We start from the raw sequence: 23,332 nt of genomic DNA, 5'->3' as shown, positions 1-23,332 counted from the left end.
TTTTTCCGAAATTTTGAGAAGATAACCATTCTCACTTTTTTGTTAATAATTTAGCTTCTTAAGGGCAGCAGTGAATTATTTTTAAAAGCACCTGCACATGCTCGCTGCGCTCGCATTCAAAATCGTGTTTTTTTTTTGCTTTCATGGAAGTGATTAATAAAGAATCTCAGTTAAGCTGTCCAATTTTCGATGCGCCATAATAATATTAATAATATAGACTTATAAATACGTTTGGAAGATAATATCCAAAAGATCTAATACTAATAACAGCGTTTGCAGCTTCCAAATTAGAACAATATTGATGAGGCTAAAATTACAGCGGGAATCTATATAAAATAAAAGTTAATGCTATTTGTATGTTAAATTGAAACCGTTGTACTGATGGAATTGTTTCCGTTTTATTCCATTATGAAAACGAACAATAAATGAACGAAAACAGCCCTGAAATCACATTTTAAATTGCAAAATTGTGAGTGTTAATGTATTCTAATTTTTCGCATTGGCACCAAGTACACCTAAAGTTCTTCGTTTTTTTTACAAAAGTCGTACATATTACATTAAATTTATCTCTTAGTAACTCAAATTTACACGACTAATTACACAGCGATTATATACAAAATGATTCCGGCTCAACTTGACTGCACTCGACTCGGCTGAATAATCTTCGTTCCCCAAAGTGGCCTCTATTTAAAGCCATACTTCCTTCTAGAGGTTCCGTGATCGAGGTCTTTCTAGAATACTTATCGCAACTTCGCCTTCCAGGCTTTTCTTTAGCGAACGCCGTTCGCCCGCCTTCACCCACGATGAGTCACCCATCATAGCCGCACATACTAGAAAACCCATAGGCGTCGTACCGAGGCGGCGTTTGGGTTGTTTTAAAGAAAATGTTTTTTTAACGGTATGTCACGATATTTCACGAACATCTTTCTCGGACAAAAAGTATTGAAGAGTATTAAAGCGTAAAATGTTAAATCGAAGTAGGAGTATTTGAAAATATGAAAGGAGGGTTTAATTCTGGTTGGTATCACATAAGTTAGCTTTCCAAGTTCAGCCACACACAACACAAATGCTCAGGTTATGTCGTGAAATTGCACAATAATGCTTTATGTCAACAAATCCTTGAGTAACTCGATCACAAATCAAAAAAATCGCCTGTGTTATAAAATGAAGTTTTTCTCAAGGTGTTACTTCATGTGAGAGAACTCTGCATTTGTAAAATACTCAAACTATAAAAATAACATAGGCAATCTCCAAAGCTTGTTATTGTTGGCCGTTTCATAAGATAAGTATTTGTATTTTATTCCACATTTTGTTCACATGAGAGATTTTATTTTCTTACTTTCGTTGTTTATACAATTATTTTTCTACTGATCTTTTAATGAAATATGATGGAGGCTGGCCGAAAGCTGAATTTGCCTGCATACGTATTTGACGTAGATTTCCCTAGTGGAAAATGCCGAACTAATTTAAAATGAGGAAAGATCAATTGGATTAAAAAAGATAATATTTTAGCCACACTTTCTGGAATTAGATTTGGTGCGTAAAAAATATCTTCACTTGCTTCTTTAGCGTTAATACCTAATCTGTGGGATAATCTGTCGCAAGTTGCAACAATTTCTCTGTACTTTTTTCGCGTCGTTGAAGCTCGACTTGTACGTAGGAATTCCATTCCCCGCCGGAACTCCACGTCGTCCAAACCTGAAAAGAAAACACGAAATTGTCGTCCTTAACGAAGAAATTGTTTATAGTAAGCGACATACCACCGTTTTGCGAGCCATAAACAAGACAGAACAATACGTCTTTACTATCCGGAAGCAGCATGACGCAGGAAATGAAATTTATTCGGAATTTAATGTCGACTTTTACCTCGGCCTGTTTATTCTGACATTTATTATATTTTTGTCGTAAATACCGATGTTTCAGTACGGTTTAATAGAATTTATGAGTCGACTCGACGCAAACGGAATAAGGATAAAAATGGGCTTAATTTCATTTTGATTATGCAAGAGAGACAGGAAGAGAGCGCCAGAAAAAAGATTTAAATAAATTAGTCGAGCGGGCGGATGATTGTGCGAAAATTGTCCGACAAAAATATCCCAGCTTGGGCTAAATTAATTTAGTGCGAACGTTCGGTAATAATTAGTTTTACACACCTTAATCAATCTAATGCGCTTGTGCGCCATTTAACGACTAAATATAAATCAGGCTTCGTTCCGCTCGGTTGAAAAAACTGATCATCATTTTTCAGCTATCTTCATATTTCAGAGGACCGCGTGGGCGCACCTGAAAAAGACTTATAGTGACATTTGTAAAAATAGCTCGCAGATGTTATGTCAACTGGTCAAGAACTGGAGTCGGGGTATTTTTAGCGGGGCATGAACGGAGAACTTTACACGTGTTGAAAGATGATATCTAGAGTGTACGTCAAGTTTTAATTAGGGTAGACCGCACAGAAGACAAGTAACTCTAATTAGCCACAATTTTATTCGATTAGTGCACGAGTGAGTAGATAATTGAAAAGTTAATTACGATTTTTGAATTTTTTATACATGAACAAATTTGTCTTCTCTTGTTTTCGTTAATAATAACAAAATAATACAATTCTGTTTGTTATTGAATCAAAATGATATTTTAGTTTGATTCTCTTGAAGTAGCCCCACTAATTATGTTTACAAATTCCTCTAACAATTTAGTTCCTGCTTTTTCAGCAACTATTACTCCTTGACTGCTCTGCATCAAGCTTCCTTTATACCGACGTAAAATAAGTTGCTTTGTGTTTCTAATTAATTTGTGTTTGTTAAGAAACTTTAATTTCCTTCTTTGGTAGTCTAGACATCTTTGTCTAGACTTTCCTTTTCTATAGACATCCTATTCTAAACACTTTGATTGAGGTTCTAATCTACGTTGTTCAGGAGCAAACTAACGTTGAACCACTAACCACACAAAAAGTGGGTTATAGAATGAGTAATCCATAACAGGAAATTTGTTTACAACATTGATCTAAGTTTTTCGACTTCTTTAGAAAAATAATTTCTTATGGTTTTTGAATCCGTGGTGGATTTTTACCCTAGAGGTCCAGATTTAATTGCAATTTAACTTAGAAATTGCAAAACCGAAAGCTCTGAAACCTACTTTATGGCTAAAGTAATCATGGTAAATCATTCATCAAAATTTATTCGATTAGCCTATTTCAAAGAATTTATGACGAAGTTTTGCCGAATAAATCTTCTCTGAAATATGCAAAATATATTTTCAATTCTTCAATTTATCGACTTCCTTAATTTTCAATTTTTGATTCCTCAATTACCCGATTTTCTGTTTTCATTTAACTTCAACATTTTGAATTTAATATATTTCGCGTTTTCGATTTTGCACATTTTCGATCTTTAAGTTTTGTCAAATTTTAAGCTTTCAAGTTTTCAATTTTTTGTTTCTTCAATTTTTCAAGTTTTTGATTTCCAGTTGAAGTTTCAATTTTACAATTTTGCAATTTTGCAATTTTGCAATTTTCCGATATTACAACTTTTCACTTTTTCAGATTTAATTTTTCAGATTTTTGATTATTTTTCATTTTTCAGATTTTTTAGTTTTCATTTTCTCGATTTTATTTCACAATGTTTCCCTTTTTTCATTTATTTTATTTTTGCTTTTGTTTCTTTCGATTTCATAATTTTTCGTTTTTTCAATTTTTCAAATTTTCAATCTTCGAGTTTTCAGTTCCTCTATTTTCCAATTTTTAAATTGTTCCATTTCGCATTTATTGGATCTCTCATTCATCCGATTTTCCGATTTTTTTTATTTTCAATATTTTGATTATACAGTATTTCGTTTTTTCGATCTTGTATTGTACTTTGATTTTCAAGGTTTTCAATTTTTATTCTTTCGGTTTTTCAATTTTTCATTTCTGCAATTGTTCAAATTCTTGATCATTTTTCATTTCACAATTTTTCGCTTTTTTATTTCCTTTATTTTAGCTTTTGTTTCTTTCGATTTTATAATTTTTCATTTTTCAAATTTTTCAAATGCTCAATCTCCAATTTCTCAGTTCCTCGATTTTCTAATTTTAAAATTTGTCAATTTTGCAGTTTTCCGATATTACAATTTTTCATTTTTTGGTTTTTTAGTTCCTTAATTTTTTGGTTTTCCGATTTTTCCTGTAATCATTTCCGCAATTTTTCAAATTCTTGCTTATTTTTTATTTCCCCGATTTTTTAGTTTTCGTTTTCTCGATTTTGTAGCACAATTTTTCGTTGTTTCATTTCCTTTATTGTTGCTGTTATGTTTCTTTCGTTTTAATAATTTTTCGTTTTTCAATTTTTCAAATTTTTGAATCTTTGATTTTTCAGTTCCTCAATTTTCCAATTTTGTAGGCTTTGGATTTCCCAATTATCCGATTTTGCGATTTCTTTAATTTTCAATACTTTGATTTTGCAGTATTTCCAATTTTTCGTTTCTTCAATTATTCAAATTCTTGCTTTCCAAAATACAGATTTTTCAAAGTTTGCGTTTTATATTTTTTCAATTTGCAATTTTTCCATTTTTTTGACTGGACAAGTTGAAAAATCGCATGGAAAAACTGTAAATCGAAGAACCAACGAAATGAAATACTAAAAATCGAAAAAATTAATGAACTGAAAAATTGGGAAGAAGAAAAAACAAATCGAATCGAAGAATTGAAAAACCAAAAATTGTAAATTAAATATCGAGAAATTCAAAAATTAAAAATCGAAAAATTCTAAAATGATGAAAAAGAAAAACTGGAAAATTTTTAAAATTATAATTATTAGATGTTACATATTTAAAATGAAAATTAGAATGATTACACACCAAAAATTGAAGAAACGAAAAACCGAAAAATTGAGTAGCTGAAAAATCTAAAACTGAAAAAATGAAAAATTTTAAAAATTTAAAAGTTGAAAAACCGAAATATTGAAAACCGAAAAATTGCAAATCTAAAAATTGAAAAATCCAAAACATGAAAAACGGTGAAATTGAAAAAATAAAGAAAATATACGAAGAAACGAAAGAATGCAAACTGAAGAAATAAAAAATTGAGAACTTGTGTACATCCAAAATTTGGAAAATCGAAAAATAGTAGAAATAAAAAATTACAGAATGGAAAAATTGAAGAATTAAAAATTGAGAAACAAGAAATTGCAAAATCGAGACAATGGAAAATCGAAAAAAATTTAATGAATATAAAAATTGGAAAGAAGGGAAAAGGGATCTAAACGAAAAATTAAAAACCCAAAAATTGTAAAATCGAAAAATTATACCTAGAATCGTCAAAACTGTAGTCGAAAAACGGTAACACTGAAAGATCAGAACATGGTAAAATTGAATAACGAGAAATTCAAAAATTAAAAATCGAAAAATTTAAAACTTATAATTTATTAGATATTAAGTATTTAAAATGAAAATTAGAAAGATTACAAAGCAAAAACTGAAGAAACGAAAATCTGAAAAATCGAGAAACTGAAAAATCTACAATTGAAAAAACGAAAATTTCGAAAAATCAAAAAATTTAATAAACCGATATATTGAAAACCGGAAAATTGCAAATCGAAAAACTGATAAATCCAAAAATTGAAAACATTTTCATGGAAAAAATTACACATATATAAAATCATTGAAAAATCGAAAAATTGAAAAAATAAAGAAAACAAAAACGAAAAATTGCAAATCGAAAAACTGAAGAGCTGAAAAATCGAAAGATCGAAAAATTGAAAAATTAAAAATTGAGAACTCGTGAATATCCAAAAATTGGAAAATCGAAAAATTGTAGAAACAAAAATGTGAAAAAACAAAGATTATAAAATCGGAACATTGAAAAATCGAAAATTTGTAGAAGTGAAAAATTACAGAATCATAAAATTGAAAAATTAAAAATTGCAAAACAAGAAATTGCAAAATCAAGAAAGTCGAAAATCGGAAAATTGCAAATCGAAGAACTAAAGAAAAAAAAAACTAAAAATTGACAAAATTAAAAATCGAAAAAAATTCAAACGGATCCAATCGAAAAATTGAAAACCCAAAAATTGTAAGATCAAAGAAGCAATCGAGAAACTGTAACACTGAAAGATCAAAAAATTGAAAAATTCAATATCCAGAAATTCAAAAATTGAAAGAATAAAACATTTTAAAAAATTATAATTAAACATTGAAATATTGAAAATCGAAAAATTGCAAAACGAAAAATTGAAAAAATTAAAATAATATAAACCGAAACGAAAAATTGCAAATCAAAAAACTCAAGAAATGAAAAATTGAAAAACCGAAAAATTGAAAAATTAAAATTGAAAACTCGAGAGATTTTAAATCAACAAATTGCAAAATCTACTAAACGTTTAAAAATTCAAACGTTGCAAAATTGAAAACCTGAAAAATTTAGACCTGAAAAATCGAAAAACCTAAGAAACAAAAAACTGAAAAACTGGTTTTAACTTTCTGTAGGTTATCTTATCAGAAAACAAAAATCCCAAAAATTTGTATATTTTTCAAATAAGCGGGATTTGTTGGACTGTAGTCCCTCCAGGGGCGAGCGAAGTTTTGTTAAAATAACCTTCGACCAGTTTCATACACATTAAAAATCATGCGGCCTAATTTTAAACAAATTTTCTAGCTGGAGTAGACGATGTGGCAAAAATAACATGAAAAATTGAAAAATAACAAACCTCTGTGAAACACAATTATCAAAAGCGGAAATTGGGGAAAAAGAATAACTCAAAATTAATACTTAGGAATATTTTCCGATTACGAGTATGACTTCTAGGGTTTTTTTCACACCAGTTTCCACGGCTACACTTTTCAGCAGTTCTTCTTTACCAAATTATCACATTTATCCTGTGCATAATAACTACTATGATTCCAAAAACTGAATGGTATAAAAGTTGATAATGTTTGCGCATTTAGCACTTGTTGAAAAAAATTGCCTTGAATTTTCCATTTGGAGTAAATCAAACTGAAAAATCGTAAATTTTGATCATTTTTCGGTTTAGAAATATTCAGTTTACCTTTTTCCAGATCGTATTTATTTATCCGAAAATGTTGTTATGTAACCTAGTATACATTCGAATTAAGCACTTGTGTGTCTAAGAATACACTTTAGATCTGTCTAACTAACTTTACGTAAACAAGTTAGGTTTGTCTGTAATTTGGGTAATTACTTGTCAGGCGTACAAAACAAAATGTTTTTATATGTTATGTGTTAACATCACTTAGGAGACAATAAAGCGAAACCTTAGACACTTCAACACAATGTGTGATAAATGACAAATCCACTACGAAATTGCGAAAAATAACGAAATCAGTGTTCGTTAAACGAGAAAACTTACTTGAGTACAAACTCGTCTCGTTAGAGAAGGATATAATAATTTGCTATTTTTTTTGTGTTTTCTTTAAAAGCTAGAGTGTTAGATCTGAATATAAATAAATAAAAAGACCAAATATGATAACTGGAAAAATGCTTAGGAAAGGAAAAACTATTTTGTGAACACTCAAACAATAAAATAATAAAAGAAATTTAGTGCTTGTCGTTTTCAAAGACTATCTCAAAATCACATGTTAAAGGCAAAATCTTGGCCAAACAAATTGTGAATTGGACATATAATGGATATTCACGGAAAATTATTTGACGATGGTATTTATACCTTGTTTTTAGAGCAACTGACCTAAATTAACTTTGAGAATTTGAAGTTGGATTCATTGACCATATTTCAAGATTATTGCTTACGTGACACAATTCGTGTCGCTGAAAACCTAAAAAAATCTGTGAAATTATTCAAATAAACGTTTGTCCTTTCTGAAATAAAATAGATAAAGCATGACATTGAAGACAGAACAAAAATAATTTCTGGTTGTTACTGTTGAAGTAAAGAACAACGGACAAACGTCATTGAGTTGGCCCTATTATACCACCCATCAGTCGGAAAGCAAAATATGAAAAAAACTGTCTCCTTTTTTTTCAGACGAAAGTTCTAAAGCGCCGCCACTGACAGGACATATTTTCTCCCTTTCGTTTCTGTCAATTTTTTTCGAATATCTCTCCCCATTTGCCGCTCCGTGAGCAGAATCTAATAACCCGAAAATATTAATCTCAAAACTTTCAAGTAGGGGGAGGCCTATACTTTTGTTTATGTTTTATAACAGTGAATTATGAAAAAGGCAGGACTGAAGAAACTTCGACATCCTTTGTCATTCCAGAGCAACTTCTGTAAACCCGATTCAGCCTGGTCTAGATTTTTCGAGAATAAAACAGAGTGCGCTTTAATTAAAGCGGTTGTTTGGTACCGTCATAATTGCTTCATAATCCAGTGCAAAGAAAATGCAGCAGAGCGAATAAACATCTTACTCTCATCGATCACAGGAAAAGCGCAATTTCCGTCGACTTGTGCATTCGTTTATTTTTCAACCGAAAATTTATGGATACCATTCGATGCTGATTCATCTCCACTTAGTTTTAATTGGAGTTATGGAGTTCTTAATTTGGGATTTATCCGGAAAGTTGGCCGCAGTGCTCCACAGCTGCCGCATTTACCTGAAATGAAAGAGCGTCTAATAAAGTCAAACGGAAGCTTCGCCAAATGATGATGGCCGGTGTCGAATAAATTCAGTCGAAACTACAAATTGCTAAACGGCATTATTTAACTATTACCTGCTTTTACAACTACATAATTTATTTTAAATTGTAGCCAAGTAACATCTGCTGCTAGTTAAATAATGCAGCGGCTAATCATATCAGTAAAGCTAAATTCATCAAATAAAAATACTTATAACGGCACCGAATTAGTGAAAAACACTGGACGCGTATTTTTTTTTATTTCCTGAAAATGGTTAGGAGTAGCTGCATAATTTAAAGATGACTTCTGAAGTTTATTGACCGTAAAAAAATAAATGAAGGTGGAAGCAATTTTCTCCACTTTAACGTCTCCATAGGAAAAAAATTAATTTTGTGAAGTTAGTGTCCAAAAATAGACTATTTTTCCCGAAAATCTATTTGGACCAAGAACGTCTCATGTCTGAAAGAACGTCACGTCGAGATTTGCATTTCAGCCAGACGTTCTTTTATGAGCTATTAAATCTTTGAAGATAACGTGCCTCAGGTGTTAGCACATTCTCACACTCGTAATGAAGACGTTAGTCAAGACGGGACAATGGGAATGTTGCACAAAACTTGTTAATTAACGGGGTGTTTTTGTTCTTTGCTCTTGTGAACGCGGGAGGCTGAGGCTGTTTTGAAAGAGACGACGATCTTTTATATTCAGTTACGTGGGTTTGAAAAGTGGAAAATATGTAAAGAAAACTGATGTAATTATGTTACGAATATTATTATATTCGACACAAATAGTTCAAATGGCTAGAATAGTATCCACACAAATTATTTAAGGTGACTTGTGTTGATAGTACTCACAGAACTATAGGTTAAAAATATTTTTTATAGTGCCGAAAGAAGATAAAATTGAGTTTTTGTATTTTTGTTTTATTTCCTTGTTAGGCTGTTATATTTTGTAACTAGATGAATCAGGTATTTTCGCGATGGCGGAGAAATTTTGCTACGTGTTTACTGTTGTCCCTTCCACAATGTACATATAATTATAGAGTGAATTATATGTATAATATTCTGAATGGAGAAATTTATGATACATTTATCGAGATAGGCAAATTTATGTAACATTAATAGCTTTAATAGTCTCATTATTTATATTTATGGCCTTAGTTTTTTACAGTATTGTAGTCAAACAGGAGCTGAGGCTAGTGCATTGAATTTCAAAAAAAGATCTTTTATATTAAACTGAATTAGTAATTTAATTTTTTTACATGTTCTGTATTCCCTTCGGGGATCCGGCCCTGGATAGCAAAGCGAAAAAGCGTAAAACCAAATTTAGTACTTGCTCTGATAAGACTGATTTTGGCAAACTTCTTACTCCGTGAGAAAATAGAGGACGGGATTTTTAATCGTTACTGGGGAAATTTGCAATTTAATACTTATAAATTTCACAGGTTTTTACAAGATTAATAGGGACAGAATTAGTTTTATCTTAACAAGTACTAGGCCTGCCCACCCGCCGCGTATTTTCTCAAAGGATCTCATTTGCCGAAATAAGACTTATGTGAGCAAGTACTAGCCCCGCCCACCCACCCTATGTTTTCTCAGAGGATATGTCATCTGCCAAAATCAGTCATTTCTTACCAAGTACTACCCCCACCCACCCGCCCTTTATTTTCTTAGAGGGTAAGACTTGCGAGTACTTTCTAAGATAAAGCTTATTTTGGCAGATGACATATATCCTGAGAAAATATGGGTGGGTGGGCGGGGCTAGTACTTGTTCTGATAAGACTGATTTTGACAAACTTCTTACCCTCTGAGAAAATAGAGGACGGGATTTTTAATCGTTAGTAGGGAAATTTGCAATTTAATACCTTTAAATTTCACAACTTTTTACAAGATTAACAGGGGCAAAATTAGTTTTATCTTAACAAGTACTAGCCCCGCCCACCCACCCTATGTTTTCTCAGAGGATATGTCATCTGCCAAAATCAGTCATTTCTTACCAAGTACTAGCCCCACCCACCCGCCCTTTATTTTCTTAGAGGGTAAGACTTGCGAGTACTTTCTAAGATAAAGCTTATTTTGGCAGATGACATATACCCTGGAAAAATAGGGGTGGGTGGGCGGGGCTATTACTTGCTCTGATAAGACTGATTTTGACAAACTTCTTACCCTCTGAGAAAATAGAGGACGAATTTTTTCTAGTTAGTAGGGAAATTTGCAATTTAATTAAGTTCAGTTATAAAACGGTCAACGATCGAGATTATGGGGAAACTAGAGGAAATAAATAAACAATATAAATACCAGAATAAAGTAAAAATAAGATCATATACAGGGGGAACTAGTGAAAATTAAGCGACAAAACAGGAAGATAATGGGAGGAAGAATTTCAGAAAAAAGGAAACCTGCAAGAGGAGAACCTGCAAGAGGAGAATCTAGAAATTCTCGAAAAGGAGATGAGAAAGAAGAATACATGGAATACAAGAACGATAACGAGAATTGAATCCAAATTAACTACAAATGCAGGAAAGTTTTGGGTAAAATAGGAAACAAAAATGAAGACAATATGGTGGAAGATCACCAAAGGAACTTGGGCAAGAAGAAAAGAAGAGCTAAAGATAGATGGAAACATATCCTATCTTAATGATTTAGGGTCAAAATCTAGCAGCGGATGAAAAAGAAAACCCGAAAAAACGACCTTAGTAAAAAAGATGGACAAGCAAAGTGAGAGGAATAAGAATAAGGGAAAAAAGAAGAATACAATGAAAACAGGGGCATAGCTACAAAAACAGTAGAGCAGAAAGAGAACGAAAATCCTTTTTTGGAATGTCACAAGACCGAAGAATAACGAAGATGACTTTTGGAAGTATCTAGGTTTAGTAGAAACATCAATAGAGGTAAAAGTGTGGGAAGAGATGAAAGAAAAAATGCCGAGGATATGTCAGGGGCAAAAAGAGAAAAGAAGAAAGGAATAATTAAAAGACGAACAGTAATGGGAGTAAAACAAGGAAAGAATTAAAGTGCAGTGAAGAATAAGGATATGAACCGTCATAACAAAACGAAACAAATGGCACATCGGAACAATATATCGAGTGTCTGGAAGATGGCGGATTAACTCTTCAGTACGTTATGTACGGCAGATTCGTTTTTTTTTTTAATAGGTTATAGCCCCACCCACCCGCCCTCTGTTTTCTTAGAGGGTATCTCATTTGCCAAAATCAGTAATATCTTAGCAGGTACTAACCTGATGATTTTAATATGTACTTCGCTGAAATTGCGGAACGTCTAGTATCTCAACGTCCTGTAAAAGCTAAGAATCCTCTTCATTTGATGGGCAATACTCCGACTCCTTCCAACTCTTTTGGACTACTATCAATCTCTGAGGGAGAAGTATGTGATACTATAAGACATCTTAAGAGCACCAATAGTTATGATATATATAACATTAATATCCAAATTGTTAGATTAACTATGCATACTTTTATTGTGCCCTTCACGGCCTTCCTGAATCAGTGTATCGATCAAGGAATATTTCCGGACTCTTTTAAAATCAGTAGGGTCGTTCCTATTCATAAGTATGGAAATGTTGAGAATGTAAATAATTATAGACCCATCAGTATCATACCTGTTTTTGGGAAAATCTTTGAAACATTACTCAAAGTTAGATTGCAGAACTACTTTGACAGGTTTAACATTATTAATAAATTTCAATTTGGCTTTAGATGTGGCAAATCAACCATTTCTGCCTTATCACATTTGTTAACACTCATAACTGACTCTCTCGAAAAGAGTAGATCAGCAGCGGTAGCATTATGCGACCTGAGTAAGGCCTTTGATTGTGTGAACCATCAAACTCTTCTTGCCAAATTAGAGCTATACGGCATCAGGGGATTATCATTGCAATTACTCACTTCGTACTTGACTAACAGACGACAGTGTATCAGAGTAAATAACATACAGTCTGATCTTAAGACTGTCCTACACGGGGTTCCACAGGGGTCAGTACTGGGACCCCTACTATTCATAATCTACACCAATGATTTTTACTACTATATAAAGGACAAGGCGGACTGTGTGCTCTTTGCAGACGACACTACTCTGACATGTAGTAATAGTGTTTCAAATTTAGCTACTGAAAAGGTGACGGAAGCAGTTAAGAATGCTGAAGTGTGGTTCAATTCAAATTATTTAAAGTTGAACCAACAGAAAACGCAACAGGCTCTATTTACCTCTAGCAATGCTACTTATGACAGTACGAGCTTCAGGCTACTGGGACTTGAAATTGACTCCAGTCTTAGATGGACTAGTCAGATTGATTCTATTTGCAAGAAACTGTCATCAGTGATTTTTCTATTGAGGAAATTAAAACAATGTGTCAGTTTTAAGGTGGTTCGCAATACATATTTTGCACTATTCCATTCTATTTTAACCTATGGTGTAATTTTTTGGGGAAACGCTTCAGACTCCTTAATTGTTTTCCGCTTGCAAAAACGGGCCTTGCGTGTTATGTGTGGACTTAATTGTCGAGAACACTGCCGTCCTTACTTTATAGAGCATAGGATTATGACGCTACCTTGCACTTACATTTTACATTGTGTGAATGAAATTCATAATCATATATCAGAATATACTTTTCAGAATCAAATTCATAGTCACAATACTCGTTCTGCCCATGAAATTAGGACCACAAAATTCAGACTCCAAAAGTCTAAAAAAAATTCGCTTGATGTTAGCTTATACAATAAACTTCCCCTAAGTATTAGAAATTCGAATACTAACTACTTTAAAAATTATATGAAGCAGTTTCTCCTGTCAAATGCTTTCTACAGTGTCAAAGAGTTTCGCGACCATGTATTCTAAGTTCGATTTATCTGTTTGTATTTGTTGTCTACATGTGTCTAATTGTGATATACCTACTTGTTATTTCTGTAGAATATTGTATACATGTTTTTGTGTGGAACGATGCCAAATGTAGTGTTTCTATGTAACGGCTGAATAAAGTTATTATTATTATAACCCCGCCCACCCACCCTCACCTTTCTTACAGGGTAACTGGTTTGCAAAATCAGTCTTATTTTACTAAAATACTACTAAAAGATAATAATAAAAATTCTTTATCATGTAGATTAAGAAAAAAACGTAATTTTATAAAAGTAAAGTTCCGACTTTCTGATTTCTTAGTAAGGATGGTGACTAAAATCCACCTTTTATTTTTTTTAGGACATTAACCGTAACAACCAGTAGTCATTAATCGTGGTGCATTATTATTAATAAAACAAGCTGTTATTTTTCATTAACAAATAGACCAAAATGAAAACATTTAATAAGACATTTATAAATTTTAAACAAAAACATAAACGACAAATAAATCCATTGAAACAGAACCAACTAAGCACTAGCGGTGTTCCAAATTCCTACCTTGGGCATGTGAGTAAGCTCGCAATGTTTCCAAATTTTGATCGTTTTTTGTAAAAGTTAATCATCAGTACTTGTTAAGATAATAAAATAAAACTGATTTTGGCAAATGACATACCTTCTAGGAAAAGAGCGGGTGGGTGGGCGGGGCTAATACATGCCAAGATAAGACTGATTTTGGCAAATGATATATGTACCTTCTAAGAAAAGAGAGGGCGGGTGGGCGGGGCTAGTACCTGCTAAGATAAGACCGATTTTGGCAAATGACACAATCCCTCTAAGAAAACAGAGGACGGGTGGGTGGGGCTAGAACCTGTTAAGACTGATTTTGGCAAATGACATATTCTCTAAGAAAATAGAAGGTGGGTGGGCGGCTTACCGTACCCTGTAAGAAATTTAATTAAATTATTATAATAAAAAACACTGGAAGCTCCAAAGCACTTTCAAATTCTTTCCAAACAGGAATACCTAGAACTTCAAGATTGTTTTAAATTTAAAAAAAAAACGGGGTCTCAAAATTAATTGAAAAACAGGTCAGGTCTGAATTTTCTAAAAATGGAACACGAAAATCTCCCAAAACTGTTTTAAATAATTTAAAAAAAAATCTTCATGGGCTCCCAACATAATACACCCTGGGTACGCAAACATTGCGACACTCAAGAGTTTTTCAGATTCGTAAAAATAAAACACTAAAAGCTCAAAAGATTTTTTCAGATTCATCCAGCAACAAAACGCCAGATTCCTTTAAATTTATCCGAAAATAAAACATCAGTAATTGACCTAAAATTAACTGCGAACATTTTTAACGTAAGGTTTTGAAAACTTTTTTAACTGCTTAACTGATTTTTGCTTTGTAGGTAAACATTGTTGTCAAATGGAATTTTTTCAAATTATTATAAAAACAATACAACCATATCTTTCTAACTAATGGAGAGAGAAATATTAACTAAAAGTTTTATTTCTAGTTATTGTAATAATGAATGTGTTGTTTACTTGTTAAAGGTATCAAAAGAATCAATTCTAAAATCATTATAACTCCACCAAAATGTGAGAAGTAATTGTGTGCAGACACCCAGTATAGCATGAATATGCCAAAATAGAAACAAATGATAATGATTACATAATTGTAAACGACGATTTCAATGCAAGAATAAGAAGAAAGGGAAGAAGAATATGCAATACAGAAAATGATGGAAAAAGAAGATCCAAAGATAAAACTCAAAATAACAACTGTTATAGAAACTATTTAACATTTTAAATACTGATCAGTATTATACACAGTGATTTCGAAATATATGCAAAAGAATGGGGAATAGCTCACAATACGATTATGTCACTGTGTAAAATTCACGGCCCTAAATGGTAGCAGTGTCTAGAAAAAATTATTTGACATTAAATATAAATTGTTATACACGCCTACTTCTTTCGATCAATTACACAGAACGATTCGGATTAAGGACCAAAAAAAGCGACTGATAAGTCGCAACGCGCAAAAACACGAAAACGGCCAGTCATGATCCGTTGCTTGCATCGAACGGTCGGGAGTTGGTTTATGGCGCATTTTTCCCATTCAGAGTGTGTCGATATGGTACTCCTTTATTGTATGCACGAACATTTGCATCAGTGGTACAGCATCTCCGAGATCATGCTACCTTCAACCTCAAACTCACAATCGTGTCCGTGATAGGACAGAAAGAATACTGCAAGCTGAAGAACAAATTTTGGAACCTGACTCAGCACTCGCCGACTTGCAGCTGAAGTTGGAGTTTCACAGCTTGTAGTGCATCTTACATTAAAAGAACAAGACCACATCCGTTCCATGTTCAAAAAGTGCAAGGTTTGGAGCCCTCTGATTGTCCATTCCGGTGGTTTTGTGTACTGCTAGTCAAGGACAACATTTTTAACATTTATTGTAAAAAGGTAGCAGCATTCTAAATTGCTCTTATTTTTGTTCTAAAACATCCATCAGAATCAAAAGTCGATCACCATGAAGCATGACCAAAAATCTTTCGCACTGACCTTCAACGATGAATGAATGCATGAACGAACGAATGATAAGTAGCAAAAAGTCGGTTTTACTTTTAATTGAAACTGAAAGTGTTTACATCGTTTTTATTCGAACGTTTTTCCACCTCTGTTTACAAGGTGGATAAGTGACCTCGTATCGAGGGTGGTTCATTCGATTTTTAATTTGTTTTTTCTATATTTCCACACTACTACGTCACGTAATGCCGTGATTAAAATTATTGCATATATTTCGAAATCACCATGTATAACTTACTTCGAATTCTCTCTACTGCTAAAAATTTAAGTTAAGAACGACGTAATGGGTGTCCAAAAAATTGAAAGAGTTATCACGTTGGCGCTGTTTTTTTAAATAGCTCAGAAATCGTAACGAAAAACGCAAGTGAGGTTAAATTGTATCATGTCGCTTTGTCAACTGTTATCGATTACACTTTAGGTTTATTATAGACAACTACACAACATTTGAAAAAATAAAGACCAAATTGACTTAAAAATAAACTATAGAGCATGTTCCAGATAAAACTCCGCTACCTAATGTCTTGAAAAAGGATAGAGAAATTGAAATTCTGTAACACCTCTGTTTTTGGTTGGAGGTTATTATTATTACTATTATGGTTATTTCGACAGGACTTCCCTCCCCATATTTGCACTGTACTAAATTACGCTTCCCCCTTCAAGCTAAAAACAATGGCGTTTATAGAATTTCAACATCTCTATCGGCGGCTCATAGACAATTTTTTTGACTGTTTTTGTCTCAACAATACTCTATATGAACCCCTGGGTAACTTTTAAATCAATGTTAATGTGTGGTTAAACCTCGTCAACTTTTAGATTGAGAATGAATAGATATAAACGAGAGGTGATAGCCAATAGACAGAAAAATAATGAAAAAATATAAATTTCCTGTGTTAGAATACGTAGCTTTAAACAGAAATTAGTGAGAAAAAATTATCAAACTTATAACAAATGTGAAAACAATGGATATCTACTCTATTTGACAAAATTGATCTTAATAGCCTTTCCCATTCATTCTAAACTCTGATTAATGGAAGACTTAATATACATTTAATGCAGTTCCTTAAAGAACTAAAACAGTTTAATTTTGCGATTTGTATCTCTTCCCACTTCCTCTTTCTGACTGAGAATGTTTTCCCACTGCACATCTGGACCCGATTAGTTTCTCTTTCAACGTCACCGAAGACAGTTAGCTTATTTTTGTGATTATCTGTCTAAGACAGTCCTTATTACTGTTAGATCTGCTTTTATTAAAATAGATCGTGGATGATATGTGCGTTTTTAGCGTCGTAGTCTTAGCGGCAAACACGATTTTCCCCAATCCTTGACGTATTAATTCACTGTTTAAAAATCAGATAAATAAAAGTCCGTATATTTCACCTATTTATGCGTTGAAGTCACATTTACCAAAAATATGTGTTTAAACTTGAGGTAATACTCCGATCAATACATTCCCAGGATTTATTTATTCAATATGTTCTTACGTAAACGCAGAAATAGGTAAAGCCTGCAGCATTGTTTATCGAATTTATAGGGGAAATTTTCAAATGATTGATTTGGCGTCTATTTTGCTACTCGAGCCACAACCGAGCGATTTAAAAATGTCTCGTTTTTTAAATAAACCATTACAAAATATAAACCACTTTAATTACTTAAAATGGACGTTCATTTTGCGTGTGCGATATCGTTCATGCATCAGTTGATTCTGAAGTCTGAAGGAATTTATTCGTCTGGGGATTTTAAAATTCCGTGCCTTAACCAGCACTATAAATCTAACGAACTGTTGCAGTGCAAGCAAAACAAGAACATATAATTATCCCTTGCAAGGTGTTTACAGCTGCAAATGAGCACTGCACCGTATTTTAATTTTTCTAATTAAGAGGGCTTACATCTAGGTCTCCTTTCTTGTTCTACAATTAGCATAATTCGAGAATTTTGCATCTCATTTTTACGTTCACTCCAAGACAATTCCGGGCACTAATTTCTTCGCTATTAGAATAATTAAATTCTCACACATCTGCTTGCATAGCGCTTTCCTCGCCGACAACACCCCGACTTTGCGAACTTTTATTGTGACACCTTAAATCCCCCCACAACAGATGTACGAATAAAAGTGGAACGTCAGATTTTATTGACAGCGCCAGTGTGTAAATGTGTTTTTTTAGAATCTTATTTTATTTCCGCGTTTATGATCGATAAAATGCTTGTATATTTTATTCGAGGGATTTGCATACGTGGTAGTTGATTTTGGGGTTAATTGTTTTCGGCCGGAGGGTGTTTGTGATATAGTTACAATTTAACACGCTCGGAGCTTGTTATTGTTTAGATAACGATCTAGTTTTAGGAGATATTTCGTGATTATGTTATCACAACAACGATTTTTGTGTTTTTATATTTTCGTTGCGTGATAACGTCCATTTTCACAGATTCTTTCGCTTTTTTTCGACATCTTGACGAGGGTGTTACCACCTGTTTTCGCTGTTTTGCACAGCTGGTCACTCCCACCTGTGTGAAACTGCGAAGCGAAGAATTTTACTTGAGCTAATGGAGCTATAAAGATTAAGCTGCCTTCTGTTCGAAGATGTTTAATATTTTACTGCTTTGTTGCTTTATGCCCACGGAATTAAACTCATGGATTTCTTTTTTTAATCGTTTAATTTTAACTTAATGGAAATTCAGGTGCCAGCCTACGTGTACTGGTGGCAGATGAATTTCGAGCATTGTTTTATGATTAAAGCAGTTTAACTTTTTTTTTAATAGGTAATCATAAATGGAAATATACGTTCTCCATCTAGCCATTTTTGTAATGTCTACGCTCTACTTTTGTTTCTTAATTCTACCATAATTTCCTTCTTTTAGTTTTTGTTTTTTCTCAAAATTTTCATTGTACCGTTTTTGTCCTAACTCTCACACATGTGTCATTGCAGTTACTGCCTTTTGCTATTTTTTGGTCTGTTATTAATTATTATTGTTATTTTTTAAATCGTCCAAATTGAACTTTTGAACTTCTTCAGTTCTTCAGTTTCTACTTCTTTTAGAAATATTTTTCCGTATACATTGATCCCTTTATTTTCTGAAGTTTGTTTTGACTATTTGTATTTTTCGATACATCGGCTTTCTTTTCACTCAATCCGGGCATTAATTTTAAATTCACCGTCGTGTGGCTTTTCCACGTAATTATCTTTTAACTTTTTTAAATTTTTTTCAAACTAATTTTTTATCTGTGTGATGTACCGTTATAATTGTCTATATGTATTTACTTTGAAATCACTAAGGGCCCCGTCCTCGATATCTCATTATCTTATTAATCACTAGAGACAGAAAAAAAGTTATATATGTAAATAGTTCTTTAAGTACCACACTCTAAAATTATTTTCAACTATACAAACTATTTTGTTTTTGAGGCCCAATATATACATAGTTTTTTTTTTATGGAATAGCTTATATATTTTTACATAGCCTGATTGGCGTTATAGGATTTATAAACATAGTTTATTGCTTCCTGAGCATAGGCTATGGAAGTGGAAGTAATCGAGTCGAATCGGGTGACTTGCCACTTTCATTTTTTCTTGACGTTTCATGCCCCCTGGTGTACGAAACGGGTGTCTCTTGTTTCCGTCTGTCTGTCGTCTGTCTGTCTGTTCCGATTTTTATTACCCAGATAATCTCTGAAAGTACTGGACCGATTGTTGTCAAATTTTGTATGTATATTAAGACAGTCATGTAGATGGTAAAACGCTAACTAAGATTTGGCCAATCGTTCCCAATGGGATGACGTTACCTCCAAAATTTACAATAGTAAATTTGTTTTTAATTTTATAAAATAAGGTCTATGTGGGGTATGAATCCGTGTTTATTTTGGCCCTAAACATCCAGAGGTTTGGAAAATATCAAAATTATCTAACAACATTTTGCAATTTAACAGCAAAGCCGAATTCTCTGAAATCTTTCAAACGTTTTAAGGTCATCGTAATAATGGTAAATCGTTAATTGAAATGTATTTGTTTGTCCCTTCCTAAAAAATCAATTACGTCATCTCAAAATTCTCTCTGAAATATGCAAAATATATATATCAATAGTTGTGGTTTATCAATGCATTCATAGTTTTTAGAATTGTTATACAGAGTGACTCCAAAAATTAATAAATGGAGAAACGAGAATATAAATCGAGAACGACTCAATCACTTATCACAAAAAAATGAAATTCGAAAATCAAATATTACAATTTTTTGAAAAATCTGTATTCAGTTGTACTGTATTTCAGAACTTGTTGGAATAACCTTTGATCAATTTATTTCGATTTTTAAGTCTCTCAATTTTTAATCTTTTGGCTTTTCAATTTTTTATTTTTCAATTTTTCATGTTCTTGATTTCCAATATTAAGTTTTTTCAAAATGTTCGTTTTATGCTTTTTTATGTTTACATCTTTGTTTATTCATTATTGTTTTTTCATTTTTGTTTTTTCAGTTTTACAATTTTGCAAATTTTTCCGTCTTTTGATTCGAAAAATTGAATAAAAAATTGAAAAATTCAAAAATTAAACGAAAAACTAAAAAACTGTAAAAAATTGAAAAAGGAAAAACTGAAAATACTAGAATTTGAAAAATCTGAATGGTGGAAAATCGGAAAATTGCAAAGCGAAAAACTGAAGAAACGTTGAAAAACTAAAAATCGAAAAAATTAACGAATTGATAAATGGAAAGAAGATAAAACGAGCCGAATCTAAAAACTGGAAAATCCAAAAATTAAACTGAAGGATTATAGAATCCTCAAAATTACAAAGTCGAAACACTGTAACAATAAAGATCGGTAAATTGAAAAATTGAATATGGAGAAATTCAAAAATTACAAAAAGAAAATTTCACCTTATGAAAAGAAAAATTACAAAATAAGGGCAATGAAAAACCGAAAAATTGAAAAATAAAAAATTAGAAACTCGTGAAACTGGTGATCAAAAAATTGCATAATCTAGAAACAGAGGCTTTCGAAAGTTGGAAAATTGAAAAGTTACAAATCGTAAAATTGCAGAAACGGAAATTGAAAAAATTGAAATAGAAAAAAAATCGGAAGATCGAAAAACAGACAAAATAAAGAAAATTAAAAAACCGAAACGCAAAATGCAAATCGAAAATCTGAAGAAATGAAAAATTAGAGAATCGAAAAATTGTAAACTCACGGAATTTTAATCAAAAAATTCAAGTCAGAAAAGCTGCGGAGTGTTATTTATGCCACTGGTTTTAACTTTATAGAGGTTATCAGAAAACAGAAACCCAAATAATTTTAGGAGTATAATTTTTCAAAAAAGAACCTTCGACCAAAAAAAATCACCATAGTATGTGTTGTGGCGGCACATTAACACGTTGGTAAGCGGAGAAAGATAAGTTCCTCCGTAGTCTAGTGGTAAGGGCACCCACCCGGCAAGCGGTAAACGTGAGGTTCAATTCCCACCGGAGAAGCAACATTTTTCATAGCTTACTTTCAGTGTTAACAATATTTTGTGGATAGGTGAACAAAACTACGTAATTTATTATGGTATCAATTGAATTAAATTTTATTTAGAGTGTCTTTCAAAAAAAAAAAAAATTTTGAAACATTAGGATCTTAAAATAGAACACACTATAGTTCATTATTGCATCTTACTTTATTCTTTGGTATCTTTCTTTCAATATGTCGGTGTGTATTTCCAAAAAGTATAAAACTCAGTAATTTTAAATATGGAAAATACTTAACAAAAAAGTAAGAAAATAAAAAAGAATAAGACACAGTAACAAAATAAAAATATCAATAATTGAAAATTGTAATATTTTACTTTTTTTATAAACACCCTGTATATTAAGCATTAGTTTAATTGAAACCTCAACAAAGCGCACACCTTTGTTTATCATTGCACGAAAAATTGTCATACAGATTTTAAAAATCACCTTATTGTAATTTTTTTTCAACTTTTGGATTAGTATAAAATTCAAGAAAATTGGTATAACGTGGCAACATCGCATCGGAATTTCAAAATTAAATTACGGTTTTAAGCCCTAGAAAGGGGCCAATGGGAATATGTAAAAATATACAGTGTGTTCTATTAAAAAAATATATATTATTATTTCAGGTAATCTTTTTTTGCTGTTTTATGCTCTCTTTGTTTCTTGCTTCAGTGTGTGTTTCTTTACCTTTAGTGGCATACTGTTTCCGAGAAGTGTTTGGGAGAATTTTATCAATCTTCGTCTGCTTACATTTTTGTTAATCCCTCAACCTCAACTATTTTGTTTTATTTCCGTTTTCATATAGAAGTTCTCCTTAATTCATTATTATAATAACTATTCCTATTATTAAAAATGTAATTTCGTCTACTACTTCGACTTCTTTGTACCAAGCTTACCACGTTCGACCTACTTAAATTTTCATGCAAGAAGTCTTTCCTTTGTGTTTCCCTAATTTATTATTTAATCTTTCCATATTACTTCATACTTAATTTTATGCCAAGTGTCTTCTGTTCATTTGTTCTTCAACCTGGTGTGTTCACTATCGTATGAATTATGATCCATCAGGTAAATGACTACTTTCATGTTTTCTCGGCGTTTCATGACCCCTAGGATACGAAAAAAATAGGTTTCCCATTTTTGTCTGTCTGTCTGCTGTCATGTCGATTTATATTAGACAGATATCCTCCGATACCACCGGAAACCGCTAACCAGAATTTGGTTAATCACCCCACCAACAGTTTGATGACGTCAACTTAATTTTTTTCATAGCAAATCGCATTTAAGTTTTACAAATTAACTTCCTCTTGTACGTGTGGTTCATGAATCGGCCTTCATTTTTTACCCTAGGTATTCAGATTTTCGCAAAAAATCTAAATTCTATATCGTGTTGTCTCGGTTGTTTCAAACGTTGCCTCATGAACAATTTTTTTTCTTACACTGTGACCGGTATTGTCTACATTTAATAACTTATCGGCGTTATCATAAAAAATAAAATTTCGCAAAATTAAATTTTATAATTTTGGAAAAAACCTCTATTTGTTGTACTGTACTTTCCTTTCTTTCTTCCCTTGTTTTAATTTTTCTCCAATGTGTTTAATTTATTTTATATTTTTTATTGTCATTTTTAAAATCGTCTTTGATCTGTCTGGTTTTTCGGACGTTTTATTTTTAAAATTTGTTCAAGTTTGATCTTTTATTGTTTTATTATTCTTGTAATGATGAAAGTGTGTTTTTTTTTCATCTTCTATTGTTCTTTTGTTCTCTTTTAGTTTTTTCATGCTACAGTTCACGTGTTTCCAGAATAAAATTCGCAAACGCTTAATTTTATCGGTAATCAAAATTTATCCCTTGC

The 23,332-nt window shown here is 32.1% G+C and overlaps 2 protein-coding genes across 3 annotated transcripts in view; both read left to right on the top strand.

Moving 5' to 3' along the window:
- Positions 1-23,332, top strand: part of LOC135128356 (heterogeneous nuclear ribonucleoprotein C) — a 673,355-nt gene that overhangs the window by 192,859 nt on the left and 457,164 nt on the right. The window lies entirely within an intron of this gene.
- Positions 11,104-15,744, top strand: LOC135128187 (uncharacterized). The gene is made up of 5 exons (XM_064055081.1): positions 11,104-11,142; positions 11,214-11,272; positions 12,271-12,493; positions 12,545-12,889; positions 15,538-15,744. Exons 1-5 carry the CDS (start codon positions 11,104-11,106, stop codon positions 15,742-15,744), a joined length of 873 nt encoding a protein of 290 aa, XP_063911151.1.

This window comes from Zophobas morio, unplaced genomic scaffold, assembly GCF_036711695.1.
Source record: "Zophobas morio isolate AGI-343-1 ecotype UQ-CSIRO unplaced genomic scaffold, CSIRO_AGI_Zmor_V1 ptg000012l, whole genome shotgun sequence".
Lineage (NCBI taxonomy): Eukaryota > Metazoa > Arthropoda > Insecta > Coleoptera > Tenebrionidae > Zophobas > Zophobas morio.
This window is presented reverse-complemented; position numbering and strand designations above follow the sequence as displayed.